We start from the raw sequence: 14,366 nt of genomic DNA, 5'->3' as shown, positions 1-14,366 counted from the left end.
CAGGACCTCCAATAGCACACTTTGACAGCTGAATTAATCAATTCTAGTAGTGTATTTTAATGGTGTATTTTTCTTTCTCTTTAGCTCATCACCAGAGCGGACATAACAGTGGTGTAATTCACAGCGGCATTTACTACACTCCTGGATCCCTGAAAGCCAAGCTGTGTGTGCAGGGTGCAGCTCTCTGCTATGAGTACTGTGACCGAAAGGGAATACCATATAAACAGTGTGGGAAGGTATGGGAACTACTGTGTGCTTTTACCTTTGCAAACTGTTAACTGTATAATGTATATTACAGTGTATAGCATATGCCTGGCTATGGTAGTTTCTCCCAAGAAACTACTCTTCCAGAAACTACTCTTCTCTTCCAGACAAAGGCATCTTTTTGTTTTCAGCTACCCAGGTCAGTCCCTTCACTGACCCAAAGCAATAATTCTCCTTATCTGGGGCCTGAGCTGAATCAGCGCAGGTAACAGTGGAAGCAAACTGTCACAGAGGGAACCCATGCAGAGCTGCTAATTCCAAGAAGCACAAAGGTTCTCAGTGTGCGTCTTGGAATAATAGGCTCAGAGGCAGCTCACTGACTTGAATACAGCTTCAGATGTGACCCGGCAATGTGCATGTATGTCATATTGCATCCAGGTAATACAACAGGTGCTGAGGACAGGAGCATGGCTATACTGATTCAGATCAGGATCTGTGCAGCCTGTGTCTGGAAGTGTCTACAAAGACCAAGGAAGGAATGAGAAGAAGGCAGGCAAATCTGCTAATTCTTCCAGATTCCACATGCTTTCTACTCAGGTTCACAGTTGTACTCTGAGCTGTGTCTAGTCTGTCCATGGTAATTCAATGGATTTCCTGTCCAAGTGTTTTCCAATTAAAAGCAGCTTCAGAGATCAGCAACTCATTGCAGAAGCCCGTGCCCAGCTACCTCTTTATGTTTTGAAGCCCGTGCCCAGCTACCTCTTTTTGTTTTGAAACCAGGCTTCATCTGATGCCCGTTGGCCCTTTAATTGGAAGACGTGGTGAACAATTAGTCTGTGCTCACACTCTCCCAGTCATGCACAATTTTGTATTTCCTCCTCCCCATAAGTCAGATCTTGCAGCTGGTGACTCTTACCCTGCTTAGTCACTGCTGCTAGAGAAGCTGTTTCATGAATCTTGTTACTCCCATCTTTGTTCTGTGAACCATTTGTCGTTTTATGCGTCTTTGACACAAGATGAGCTCCAGCATTCAGGGTGTGGTCAGACTCTGGATTTTTGCAGTGAAATAGTGCAGTTCTCTATTACTGCTCTGTACCCCTTTCCTAATAGTTCCCAATACACAATCTGGGGCAATTTTACTGTCGTAAGACATAGAGCTGATGTCTTCATAGGACTGTCTGTGCTAACTCCAAGATCTTGGTCCTGAGCAATAACTTTGAACTTGAAGCCTGTCATTTTGTGCCAGACGCCAAAACTTCTCATTCTGTGAACATCATTTCACACTTAGCTGTGCTGAATTTCATCAACTATTTTGTTCACCTCTTGTTCACCTCGGAAGGTCCCTCTGCAGTTTGTAACTGTCACCTCTGTGAGGTATCTAAACCACCTCGAGCCACTTTAAGCCGCCACTTGACTTCCTCACTTACCTGTTTTCCCCTTCCTGGGTCACTCAGAAATGTCTTGGGCAACGAAGACCTTTCTCTTAAAAATGCAGACCTTGGCTCAGTGGCTTTTTCTCGGCATCAGCTGCAAGCTGGGTGCAGATCTCTTCCAGATCTGGGACGCGGAGCAGAGATACCCTCGATGTGGCAGAGCAGGGTGGATCCTTCGTTTGCCTCACGCAGTGCTGTGCTCACGCTGGTGCTCCCTAAGCTGTGACACTGGTCACAAGGTGGCAGTGTGGCTTTGTGCAGCCCTACACCCGGAGTTAGAAGCCAGCTCAGAGCACGGAGAGGGGTGCTTGGGGAGGACTACCACTCGCCCAGCGGAGTCCTTAGTCCTTTGCTGACACTGAGTGTGTCTTTGTACATTACCTTCCTCAGCAGTATGTATTCCAGGGGAGACGATGACTTTACAGCCGATTTTAAATAAAGCAGCCCCTGGCTTTGATAACTTCATGTCCTGTAGTACAAAGGTGCCAGTGTTCCAAGAGCTGAGCTGGGCCTGCAGGTAGTGTTGTCTCTGCAGATTTGCTTCCTTGGTGCAGACAGTTCACAGCCTGAATAAATCTCTTGCAGTAGTTGTGATCTGACAACATGCTCAAATGAAGAAAGGCTGGTGCACTTTGGTTTAGATGTGGTGTCAGAGCACATCCTTCACTCTGATACCAAGACAGTTTTGAGATTTGTACATCTTGGGGCTCAGTTCAATTTTGTCTCTTTGGAAGTGTCCCAGTGACTCTTTAAAATCATAATCTTCTTTCAGGTTTGTGGTCCCATAATGCTTTTAGCAAATATTTTCCATGGATAGTTGCTGAACCTATACATTAACATTTGTTTTTCAGTTTCTTTACTGTGTTGTGGATGGTATTTACTGACTTGTGTCAGTAGTGGTGCAAACCATATTTTTTTCCCCTTTGCGTTGTAATTCACTGTTGGCTCTCACTGTTCCTTGCTCGTAACTTGGGTTTGGTGCCAGGCCTGAAAGGGCTTTGTGTATTTTGCTCACTAGTGTGCTTTGTTATCTTTTCTGAAGCTAGTTGTAGCTGTTGAACAAGGTGAAATTCCAAGACTCAAAGCTCTGTATGAAAGAGGACTGCAGAACAACGTCCAGGGTCTGAAATTGATTGGAGCAAAAGAGATACAGGCAAAAGAACCCTTCTGCAGGGTAAGGGATTTTCGTATATTTAACTGTCATGCAAGATCTCAGCTTTTCGGGTGATGATATTTTTGAATTTAATGTAAGTATGTTTCTGCTTTGAGGGGATTTGCACGAGTGACAAGTTCCAAAGAGCATGAAAGCCTAGAAGAAATAGAATTGCCAACACAAAAGTACATATCCATTCATTTCTGGGACTTAGCTGAGGCCAGTTCTTCATGTGTATTTGTCATTGCATGGAATTCAGATCAGGTCTATCATAGCATAAGGTGATCCTGCAGAATCTCTTATGTTGAAGGTATTTTGACTTCTGCTCTACCTGCTTGTTCTTCAGTTCTCTGTGTGCTGCAGTCATAAAGAGCTGCTGCTGCACTAATGGCAAACAAAACACTGGCTGTGTCATGAGGGCCAGCATTTGTGAAATGGGGAGCAGGTAATTAATATCCCTATCAAAGGTAATTAATAACCTATCAGAGAAATCAGAATGATTTCTGTTAAAGTGACCCTAGAATGACTCTGTAGTCCTTCTGTGGGACTGAATCTGTAGGCAAATAGTCAGGGCCTACAAGTTGTTCAACCTTTGCTCAGCTTAACGCATAAATATCTTCTCTGGTGTATGTAATTGCTCGGGGGGGGGGGGGGGGATAAAAAAAAGAAACAAAACCACCACAATTTTTCCCTAATATGAATTACTGATTTTTAAAATTTGTTTCCCCTTCTACTTGCAGGAGCCTGCTTGTATGTTTGTGTTGTTGACTGGCAGATTTTCCTTTGCCCAGTTCAGAACTGCAGCCTTTGAGTTTATACTGTGACAGTTCTGTTCCTTCCCTCTAAAATTACATAGCTTATGTCAAATTGGATAGTGCAGCAATGAAATTTTCTTTTCATTTGCAAATACAGATTGGTATCAAGCCAATTTTGATGGAGTTGTTTCCTATACATGTGCTGGCACTTCTCAGCTTGTTTATTTTGACAGCAGTAGAAATGTGAGTAGTTTGTGGAATACAAAGTTGTTACTGTTTGATTTGTTGTTGATGGAAGGGAATGTGGATGTGATTCCCCCTACAGTTTCATCTGGCAGCTTGCTCTCAATGTAGCTGTGTGACTCTCTGCTTTCAAGTGGCTGTAGGTACATATTAAAAAGATTCCCTTCCACCAATTTTTTGTCTTTTTCATTTTGTATCCACTCTTTGAAAGTTTCCTGATATGCCATCAAGACTCAGCTGAGCATTTACTTCTTCTGATGACTGGACTTAGTCTTCCTGCACTTGCTTTGGTTTCCTGAGCTGAATCCCTTCCTCCTAAAGAAGTGGGACTTGAGTGGTCTTCCTGTACATTGCCCTGTATGTCAAGTAGAAGGGAAGGTTTTGTTCCAGGTGCCCTCTCACCAACCACTCTGCTCATCTTGGGCTTGCAGATGGCTCTTATTATTGTGGTGTCTAACTGTCTGTCTTCACTGTGTTCACAGTTGAAGCATCTCTTTGAGATAAAGCAATCCTCTGATCCCTGTTTTGTACTGGAACTGAATATTTTGACTATTGTGCCATCCACCATGATAAAAATTGTATGAGAGATTGAGACTTGTTTATATTAAAACAAAAACAACTAGTAAAATGGCTGAGAGACATTACAAATCCTCCTTATACTCTGAAGTTGTACTTTCTGCTAGGGTGAGTATAGGCTGTTTTCTAACTCAGAAGATACTTTTTTCTCCAAAGATAGTTTTTTCTCCAATGTGTAGTGCAGTGGGGGTTGAGACCAGTTTGGAATGCATCTTTTAGTCCCACAGGAGGCACCACTGACAGCCCTGCATCAGTTTGAACTCCTCAGTGACCGTTCGTAGGTGCAGTTGCATGGTGAAAAATAAATATGTATTAACTGAAGTCAGAGTTATGTAACTTGTTTTATCATTAAGCATTCCATCATGAATAGCTGTTCACGCTGTAGTTTCACTGTCATTTAGTTTTCACTTAATTAGTTGTCAGGAAATACAAAACACTGCTACGGGAGCTGGCATGTGGAGAGGCAAGGGACAAGCAGCCAGGGATGGGGAGAGCAGAACTCCCTTCTCAGTGACAGTGTGCATTATTCCAGAGGAAATATATTGAATATATCTGTATCAAAGACCAAAGTGTGCATGCCACTTTCACTGATGGTTTGTGTGTGTGTGTATATCTTAATGCCATTTCAGGGTCTGATGGCCCTCGATTCCCCATATACTGGCATTGTGGATTTCAAACAAGTGGCTCAATCCTATGCTGAAGACTTCCAGGAAGCAGGTGGGACAATCGTGACTGATTTTGAAGTTACAGACATGGAGATGGCTAAAGAAAGTTCGTCAGGAAGTGAAGATGGTAAGGTAGTTTTTGCCTTCTGTTAACTACAGTCCTGAAAAAGATTTTGTTTGAAACATGTTTGTGTCAACTGAAATCACATTTCCAAGCCTTGCTGTCTGCTAGTGATGTGTTTAGACAAAAGGCAAAATGATGTTAGTGAGAGTATTCAGCAAGCTCACTGTTTTTCCCCAGCAGGTCACCCTTCAGTTGAAATACTTCATGCATGAAAATGGCAGTAAAATAAAGGGAAATAGGTTGTTCTCTCCTGTTAAAATCTGATGTAGGTGAATATTGCATTTGTGTGCTTTGTGAGAGTGTTCTTTCTTTATCGTGGAGGATGGGTTGGATCTGGAGTGATACACAGAGTGCAGATTATGAAAGCATAGTGAAAAAGCTTTTAATTTATAAATATCATTATCACCAACCATATGTCCAAGGGTAGCTTTTCTGTAGCCTGCCAGTGGAAGACCCTGGTAACTGCAGACCTGCCAGCCTTGCTTCAGTGCCTGGTAAAGATATGAAGATTATGCTGAGAGTTATTAAAGACACTTGAAAGACAGCGTAGTCATTGGTCACCACTAACAAGGGGGAAGTCCTGTTCATGGGCTGAATTTCCTGTTACTGGCCTGGTTGACCAAGAGAAACTCATACATTATTTTTTTTATGTTAGCAAAGCTTTTGATATTGTTTCTCACACTATCCTCTGGATAGAGTATCCAGCATACAGCTAGGCAAAAACAAAATGCAAGGGCTGAACAGTTGGCTGATGGGTCGATGTCAAATTTCATACTAAATGGGGTTACATCAGGCTGGCAGACAACCAGTACAGGGATTCCACAGGGCTCCATTTTAAAGCCAGTTCTCTTTAATGCTTCATCAGTGACTTGGATGCAGGACTTGAAGGTATACTAAGTCTGCAGATGACACTAAACTGGGAGGAGCTATTGATCCCTCAAGGGTAGAGAGGCCTTGCAGAGAGATCCTAGCAATCACCAATTGATTGTTTAATGATGGGAGACCTCATGGTGGTCTACAGCTCCCCACAGGGAGCAGGAGGGGTGGTGCTGAGTTCTGCTCTATGTGACAGTGACAGGGCCTGAGGGAACACATGGAGCTGTGTCAGGGGAGGACCAGGTGGGGATGAGGGGAAGGTTCTGCTCTGGAGGGCAGTGGCCATGGTACAGCTCCCTGGGGCAGTGGGCACAACCCCGAGCTGCTGGAGCTCAGGGAGCATTGGGACATTGCCCTGCCATAGGGTTTGGGTGGTGCTGTGTGGAGCCAGGTGTTGGATTCAATGACCTGTGTGGGTCACTTCCAACTTGGGATGCTCTGTGATGATTCTGAGAATCCTTCATTGCAACGGGTGGCTAGTTCTGTTCATTTTCTGTTGTGTATCCTATTAACTTCTTCTGTCTAATTCTATTACAGGACTGAGGTACCCAGTGATTGTTAGGAGCGCTAAGGTAAGAAATAAACTCAAGATTTAATGTCTTTGTAGGAAGCCATTTTTCCTTTTCTTAAGAATTTCTGTTGAGTCCTAGTGTGTTAATCAACCTCTAACAAGTTAAAAAGCTGCTGTTCTGTAACATGTGCATTGTCACCTAGGACTGCTGTTACAAAATGACTGCAGTCAGCTGATAGCAAAGCATATGAATATGTCCAGAGTTTACTGTATGCTGGGAATAATAATGAAAGTATGACTTTCTGCTGTCTGACAGTATCTGCTCCTTATCTTCCTTGTTTGCACACTCCTTCATTTCTTGTTTCCATGGACTCCTTTTATTACTTACTTATTAGGAGAGAAACGCATTCTCATGTTTGTTCTCAATCTTTAGCATCTATAAAAAAAGATAAGTAGGCAAATATAATCGTTTTATTACCCTAAAGCCACAAGGTCATTCAGTAAAACAGGTACATACACTGAGGTCATTCCTGTTCTTGCTGCTCAGGAAATGTACTTGTAACCTTTTTATATTCAGGAGTGAATACCTGAACTTTCCCTTGGAGAGAGAGGGGAAAAAAAATAAACAACACGTGCATAAAGAACACCTCCCCTACCCCGCTGCAAATAGTGTTTGAAGTTAGCATTGCTGCTTTTTTATCTATTTCCCCACTGTCATTAAAAAGTAACTTCCAAACTCTGTTAGATTCCCCGTGGTTAACGTAGGATGCAGAAAAAATGAGGGAGTGCCAAAGGGAGATGCATGGTTTGCTGGAAAAGGAGGGACTTTGCTCTCTACAACAAGCACGTTTGTGTAATGAACCTGAAAGTGGTTTGAGAGTTGGTGGCAATTCTTGGTTTTGTTTTTTTTTTTCCATTCTCTTCTATAAAGATTCTTCCAGTCTTACCTGTCCCGTGAATTGTCATTTTAGGATAGATCTCCAGGGAAAAGGAGAATATTATCAAGAACTGAATGAAACTTCTGCCTGCTTCTGCCTGCTTTTTAAAACATAGTTGGTTTCCTTTCTGATTTTTAACTAGATTTTCCAAGGCTTTAGGGTGATAGGTCTGTTATAGGTCTGATAGATATGTTGGATTTTTAATGGTGATTGGTGATGGTTTTACCTTTCTTTTTTTTATTAATCCCACCCAGGGTGAGGAAATCTACTGCCAGCACATAGTGACCTGTGCAGGACTTTACTCAGACCGCCTGTCTGAAATCAGTGGTTGCAGCCCTGAACCTCGCATTGTACCCTTCCGTGGAGATTACTTGGTGCTAAAACCTGAGAAGTGCTATATGGTTAAAGGAAACATTTATCCAGTATGTATTCTCTCCTACGTGTTCTGGGAAATGCTAAAACTACAGACAGTAGTTTTTTTACAGGGCAGTATTACACTGTTATTTCTGTTGGGCTGAAGTGATGCACAACGTGAAATTAGAACCATTTGCTTTCTGGCAGGGCAGCTTGTTTTTGATGATTCTTAAGGAACAGGTAGAAAAAAAATAGACATGGCAGGAAATGGAGAAGCTTTCCAGTCTAGCATAGGTGCTTGTCTGACCTCCTGTCACCTGGAAGTGATGTAGGATCTCGCCTTGGGGTAGGAGGGAGGAACTGGCTGGGATGGGAGGGTACCTTCCAGCTTTGTGCCATGGCTGTGTGGTAGCTTGTACCCTTCTGTTAGGGCCAAGCATGCTGATAAGTCTAGAAGACTGCTTCAAGCTCATTCTGTCACCTTACCAGAAATAGAAGTCATTTGTGCAGTGGTTGTACTAAGCTTAGAAAGCTCTTAAGGTGTATTTTTAACAGAAAAAGCAGCACTCTGAATACACAAAAGAAACCTATGCTGAAGTGGTTTTTCAGTCATCACTTCCTTTTGATATGTTTTGATATATCCAGTGCTTGCTTATTTTCAGGCTGTAAGCTGCTCACCTCTGTAGGCACCTTTTCTAAACAGCTAAAGATACTGAAGCACCAGCATGGGGAGAGGTCTGCTTGTTTTACACTCTTTGTATGTAGGCAGCTTATTTCTGTTACAGCCTTTGCACACAATTGCACTTTGTTCCTTTCACAAACAAAAACAGAATCTGCAGATACTTATTATTACTATTAATCAGGCTTGCCTACTGTGTGTTGTTTGGAGCTATACGAGAATGGTAAGATTTTCCTCGTTTTATTTTACTGTAGTGTAATTACTATGGGTGAATAGCATTTGTGTGTCATTAGTTTTGTTGTGGGTTGATTTATGCCTTGAGAAAACAGGTGTACTTCTTTTTCTGCTGATCGTTTTGCTTTATCTGAGATGCAGTCTCACTTAGCCCTTCTCTCTGACATTTTCAATTAGCTGCCTACTACAACTGTACAATCAACAAGCAGAAAAAAATAGCTCAGGAGACACTAGGTGCTTATTTGTCTTGAATGTTACTGTGGGGACTGGCAATAAATTGGAATATTGAATTCATGTTCACATTTTATTTCAAATGAATTGTTTCCATTTAGTGGGAGGACAACACCTTTACTGCTTTTTTGGTATGTTTAAATAACTCTGTCATACAATTGTCCTCCTCATAGATATTTCCCACATTTCTTGGAGTAGCATGTTGGCTTGTGTGGCTGTGTAGCTGTTTCAGTGCTCTGGGTGTAATAACTGCAGTAAGTGTTGCATCCTGCTTTAGGTTCCCAATCCTCGCTTCCCTTTCCTGGGATTTCATTTTACACCAAGAATGGATGGCAGCGTTTGGCTCGGTCCTAATGCAGTGCTGGCTTTTAAGAGAGAGGGCTACAAACTGTTTGACTTCAGCACTACAGACTTTTTAGATGCTGTGCTGTACAGGTAATATCTTGTCTTTTATTCTGCTGAGTACACTTAATTAAATGTCAGCTTGTCATTCCGTGGAAGCTCACTCTTGTCAGAAACCCTGCCAAGTTTTGGGTGTTTTTAAAGGCAGTTGTGCTGATATGAGTGGACTTCTCAAAGATATTTGACTTGGTATAATCTAATATTTGATTTTTTTAAGCTGCTGAGGCATGCCTTAGCAAGTATGAGGATGTGGCCGTGCATCAGAAGGTGCTGGTGAGCCGTGTTCCTACCAATGGAGCTCTTCCAGGACTGGTTTTGGTTCAATGGAGTGCAGCATTTTAATCAACCTAGACAGTGGCATTAAATCTCTGCTTGGAAGAGAGAATACGTATTGGCCTGAATTGTCATGTTGAGCTTTATCAGTTCATCAGTATGAATTGAAATACTTCCAAGAGCAAAGAAATGTGTTAGGAGCCACAAAGGCAGACTGGGAAACAGAGAGCATGTCCAAGGAGCTAGGAATCGTTGCTAAAAATGCAGGCATAAATGGACAAAGTATCTTTAGAAGCTTAGAGAAATCTTGATTCTCTGTAGGGGTTGACAGACCTTTACTGAATGCTTAATTTTAGGAATGAAAGTGGAAAAATGATGTGGAAATTCTGGGTGGGATCCAAAAAGAGGCAGCAGAACAGGTCAGGGAACTGCAGAACAGCTTTCTGGCAAGGAGCTCAACTTTGTGCAGTTTATTAAAGGGAAAAGTTGAAAGCATCTTGATCAGTGTCTGTAGATTCTCATGTTGGAAGACTTGAGGAGAACAAAGCTAGCAGATAAGGCTATTGCAAAGACATAGCGAGATTCACTGACTGAAAGCTGAGGTTTTTAGGAGTATGACAAAGTTTTCAGATCGACTGTGGAGTAAAGGCCCAAGCAGTATGGCTGTCCTGTCTTGTGCGTGCAAGTTCACTGCCTCATTTGATTGGATCAGAGGAAAATTCTGGACATAGGAAGGACTGCAGTTCAGAGTTATGTCATGCAGACAGGATGTAGATGCAGCACTACAGCTTTGTGAGATGTGATGTGATGTGGCTGTGCTTTATCGTGGAAGTTTTGTTCCTCCTTCAGTTATTTTTTTTTTCCTTACAGTGGGTTATGGAAACTCGTACTGAGAAACTTGTCATACGGACTGAGTGAAATGTACAGAGCCTGTTTCCTTAGTGCACAGGTGAAGGGACTTCAGAAGTTCATTCCAGAGGTCACCGTCGATGATGTACTCAGGTAAAGAAAACATTTCTTGTTAGTAACTCCCATTGGCTTGTTTAATCTCTTCTTTATTTTTGTTTTTTAACAGCAGCAAATGCAGCTTACAGCTTTCTTCCAACAAAATGCACTACCAGATCATGAAAGCTTATGGATGCTTTCTATGAGAAGGTGTCTCAGGAATATTTCTTTTACCTTGTTTTCTCTCCATTGGCTGAAATTCACAGAAGAGGGCAAAAAAGAAAAAAAAATTCTTCATAATTGCAATTCACAAAGAAAGTATACACTAAATTAATTAATTAGTGAATGGCTAGTGGAAGGGAAAGCCAGAGAGTTATTACTGGTGCTACTAAAGGGAGGGATGTAGCATAATTCCTTGTATTTAGAAGAGAAGCCTGCTAATTGTCCCTGAACATATGTTTTAAAGCATAGCTGTTTAATGAAAAATGGAAGGCTGTAGTGCTGGGAATACAGTAGAGCTGGCAAAGATTCTAAGAAGTGCTTGCATCTCTGTTTTGTATGAGGAAGAGAACAGGGATGGTTTTACACGTGTACTTTAAAGTACTATGTCTTCAGATAGGAGCAAATAATGACTTGGTTTGAATGGGTCAATAAAATTTTATTTGGTTTCATAATGTGAGGACAGCGAAAAATGAATTCCAAGGAGTATAGAAATGATAAGGAACTGCAGAGACTTGTTGGGAAATCTGGGGCATTTAGAATATTTGGGGATAGGTTTAACTGTCTAAATAATTGCAGGGAGAAAATGCAGTGTAAGACAATGCTCAAGCATGGTAAAAAGAAGTTACTGAACTCAGGCAGTATACCACTGGCATGGAATTCATGTTTGATAAGGCTTACCATTTCAAAACAAAGGATTTTCTTTTGAAAAGAAAGGGCTTGATTGTGTGTTTGGGAGGGAGGATAACCTTACAGTGAGGAAAAATACAGCAAGTCCTCTGCCTGGCTACCTGCCCTTGTTCTGTCCTAATCACGCTGAGACACCTCCCACTCTGCCTCTCAGGGTGTTGAACTGCCCTGTGCTCCCCCAGAAGCACAACTCTCATTACTTTTCCCTGGGCATCTTCACAAAATTGGAACAGAGCTGATTTTTGGACTTCAGAAAACTGAAGAGTTCACAGCCTTCAGGAATGACTTGAAATGGAGAAGGGGAAATCTTCTAACACCCCACAAGGAGTAGCTTCCTTATAGGAAGAATTTGTAGCTTATGAAACATAAATAATCCTTGAGGATTGTTCTCTAGTAAAAGTACTCTTGATTCTTGTTTATTTAGCTTTTATGGTTTTTCTAGTAACCAGCCAAGGTGATAACAAACAGTGAGGTGTTAACAGAATGGCAGAAGTGGGCAAGCAAGCTAGTGCCTGTTGAATGGAAGCACATTGCCTGGACTGAATAATCCATGAAGTGTAGTATCTTTGGTTTTGCCACCAGAGGGTCACAGAGACTCTGATGAGATGTAAACTTCTACAGCATTAGCCTGCAATGAGCTGTTGTGTCACCCATGAGGTGCTCAGAGCCCTGTCCAGCCCGACCTTGAATGTCTTCAAGGTTGAACCTTGAAAATATCTACGTGAAGAAATTGATCAGAATTGTATTTGCATTCTGAGAGGATGTGTCAAAGCATGGATAAAACTGTGTAATTTTGAAAGTCGACCTAATTTCAGATAAGATTCCTCTTTTTGATTTAGAAGGAGGCAGACCAGTGTCTTGTCTTTTCCTTTGTTTCTGTGGTTTTTGAACGTTGTCACTAATTCCTGGATCTTCTACGTTTTCTAAGAGGGATTACTAATAATTTTTCTAGCCCTTATAATATTTCAGTTGACAGTTATAACAGTTTCTTTCTGATCTTTCTGATGGTGTGCTCCTCCTTTATTTTGCAGGGGTCCATCTGGAGTGAGAGCTCAAGCGTTGGACAGCGATGGAAATTTGGTAGATGACTTTGTGTTTGATGGTGGCACCGGAGATATTGGAAGCAGAATTCTTCATGTCAGAAATGCCCCTTCTCCTGCTGCCACCTCCTCCCTCGCCATCGCAGAAATGATTGCTGATGAAGTGAAGCGAAGATTTGAATTGTGAACGATTGCCAGGTGCAGTGCTGTTCTACCCTTCTTGTAGGTGTAGCAGCTTGTCTGAACTCTGCAGCCTTTAATGATGAAACGGGCAGCACGTTGCTGGTATAAGCTGTGCAGCACAAAAACGACGCTTGAAATGTTTGCCAGCCCACAGCTTGTCAGCTTCCCAAGTGAAGGATGTTTGGTGCCAGCCAAGACCTGGTTTGGTAGTGCCATCTGCAAGAAGCAAGCAAATGGACTGCTGACAGCAAGGGCTGGGCTGCAGGCTCAGTGGGAGCAGCCTGTAGAGGTGCCCGGTGCAGGGTGAGGTTCTCCCACCAGGCCAGCAGTAGGTGGGGAAGGAAGAGTCCCTGGGGTTGGGTTGCCCACCTCTGAAGAACCACAGGCACTGTGTGGTTCTGTGCATTGTCTCTCTGCCTCTTTAAATTGGCTCGGAGTCATCAGACCCCTAATTTAAGTTAAATTAATGGAGATGGAAGGATAAACCCTGCTTAAGGGTTCTTCTGCAGATACTGAATTAAAGGCTTTACTGGACACCAAAAACTGTATTCAGAGCTGTGTACTTAAATGTTGAGTATTTCAGAGAGAAATAAGCCTGGCAAGAGATTACCAAATCCAAGTCAATTTCAACTGTGAATCTGAATTGCATCTTTATCTTATCTGTCTCTAGTTTAATATAGAACTGAAATTGAAATGTATGCAGAAACAGTCATTTTCTCATTTATCTTAAATCTGGGAAGTCATCATGAATCAGGAACTGCTTCTGTGGCTTTAGGTTGTTGGGGTTTTTTTTCCTCATTCGTTTTCACCCTTTGAATACCGGTAGGACAAAAGAAGCTTATCTTTGTACAGCATGTTGAGCAACCCAGTGGAAATGGTCTCTGTAAAAGCTAATGTACAGGGAGGGAAGCTACAGAAACCTGTCTTAACTGAGTCATGTTGCATACTGCTTCCCTTGGAGCCCAGGCAGCGATGAGTCAGGAAGGCTTCCCATTTCCCTCCTGGCTGCCAGGAGGGGAGCTCACTCTCACTGGCATTCAAAGCTTTTCCAAAGGTGCACCTAAAAGAGAACCCACGTGAGGAACATGCTGTAAAATATAACGAGATGTTAAACAAGTCCTGAGTTAACTGAGCATCGCAGTGTGTTCTGCATAATTGCTGCAAAAAGAAATACGTGGCCTCGGGGGCGAAGCACTTGAGCATATTCTTAAAGCAGATGCTCACAGGATGTTGGGTAATGCAGATAATTGTGGGTAGTTTGCTACCAGGCAATTTGCCATGTGCTTGCTTGCTTTTTTTTTTTTTTAAGTTGCTCTCTGCAGTTCCCTGCCACGCACGAAGGAGTGTGTGAGCTCAGGAGGTCAGGTGTGCAAATAAGTGGCCCTGTGAAGAAGAGCTCTCACCTCAGTTCCTGCCCACAATAGCACCTGATGAAGATTCAGATGTTCCAAACGCTGTAACTCTGCACAGTTGTATCTTCACAACCGTATCTTCGCTCCCCTCCTGCAGTGTTGCCTATCAACAGTAAATACTGCAAAAAAAGATTGCAAAAGCGACTTCCTCCCACACGAGGTGTGGCCCCAACGTGTGTTAACAGCAGAAGAACATCAGAATGTAACAGTCATATACCAGGCTGAG

The 14,366-nt window shown here is 42.4% G+C and overlaps 1 protein-coding gene across 1 annotated transcript; it reads left to right on the top strand.

Moving 5' to 3' along the window:
• The first annotated feature begins 2,727 nt into the window (after window positions 1-2,727).
• L2HGDH (L-2-hydroxyglutarate dehydrogenase) lies at window positions 2,728-12,804 on the top strand. Its single transcript, XM_065755660.1, has 7 exons — window positions 2,728-2,811; window positions 4,994-5,156; window positions 6,567-6,601; window positions 7,733-7,900; window positions 9,254-9,411; window positions 10,522-10,653; window positions 12,537-12,804. The coding sequence occupies exons 2-7, from the start codon at window positions 5,000-5,002 to the stop codon at window positions 12,730-12,732; spliced, it is 846 nt and encodes a 281-aa protein (XP_065611732.1). The 5' UTR covers window positions 2,728-2,811; window positions 4,994-4,999; the 3' UTR covers window positions 12,733-12,804.
• Window positions 12,805-14,366: the final 1,562 nt, after the last annotated feature.

Source organism: Cyrtonyx montezumae, unplaced genomic scaffold (assembly GCF_038088225.1).
Source record: "Cyrtonyx montezumae isolate F1298 unplaced genomic scaffold, pur_monq_1.0 scaffold_10, whole genome shotgun sequence".
In the NCBI taxonomy this organism is placed as follows: domain Eukaryota; kingdom Metazoa; phylum Chordata; class Aves; order Galliformes; family Odontophoridae; genus Cyrtonyx; species Cyrtonyx montezumae.
This window is presented reverse-complemented; position numbering and strand designations above follow the sequence as displayed.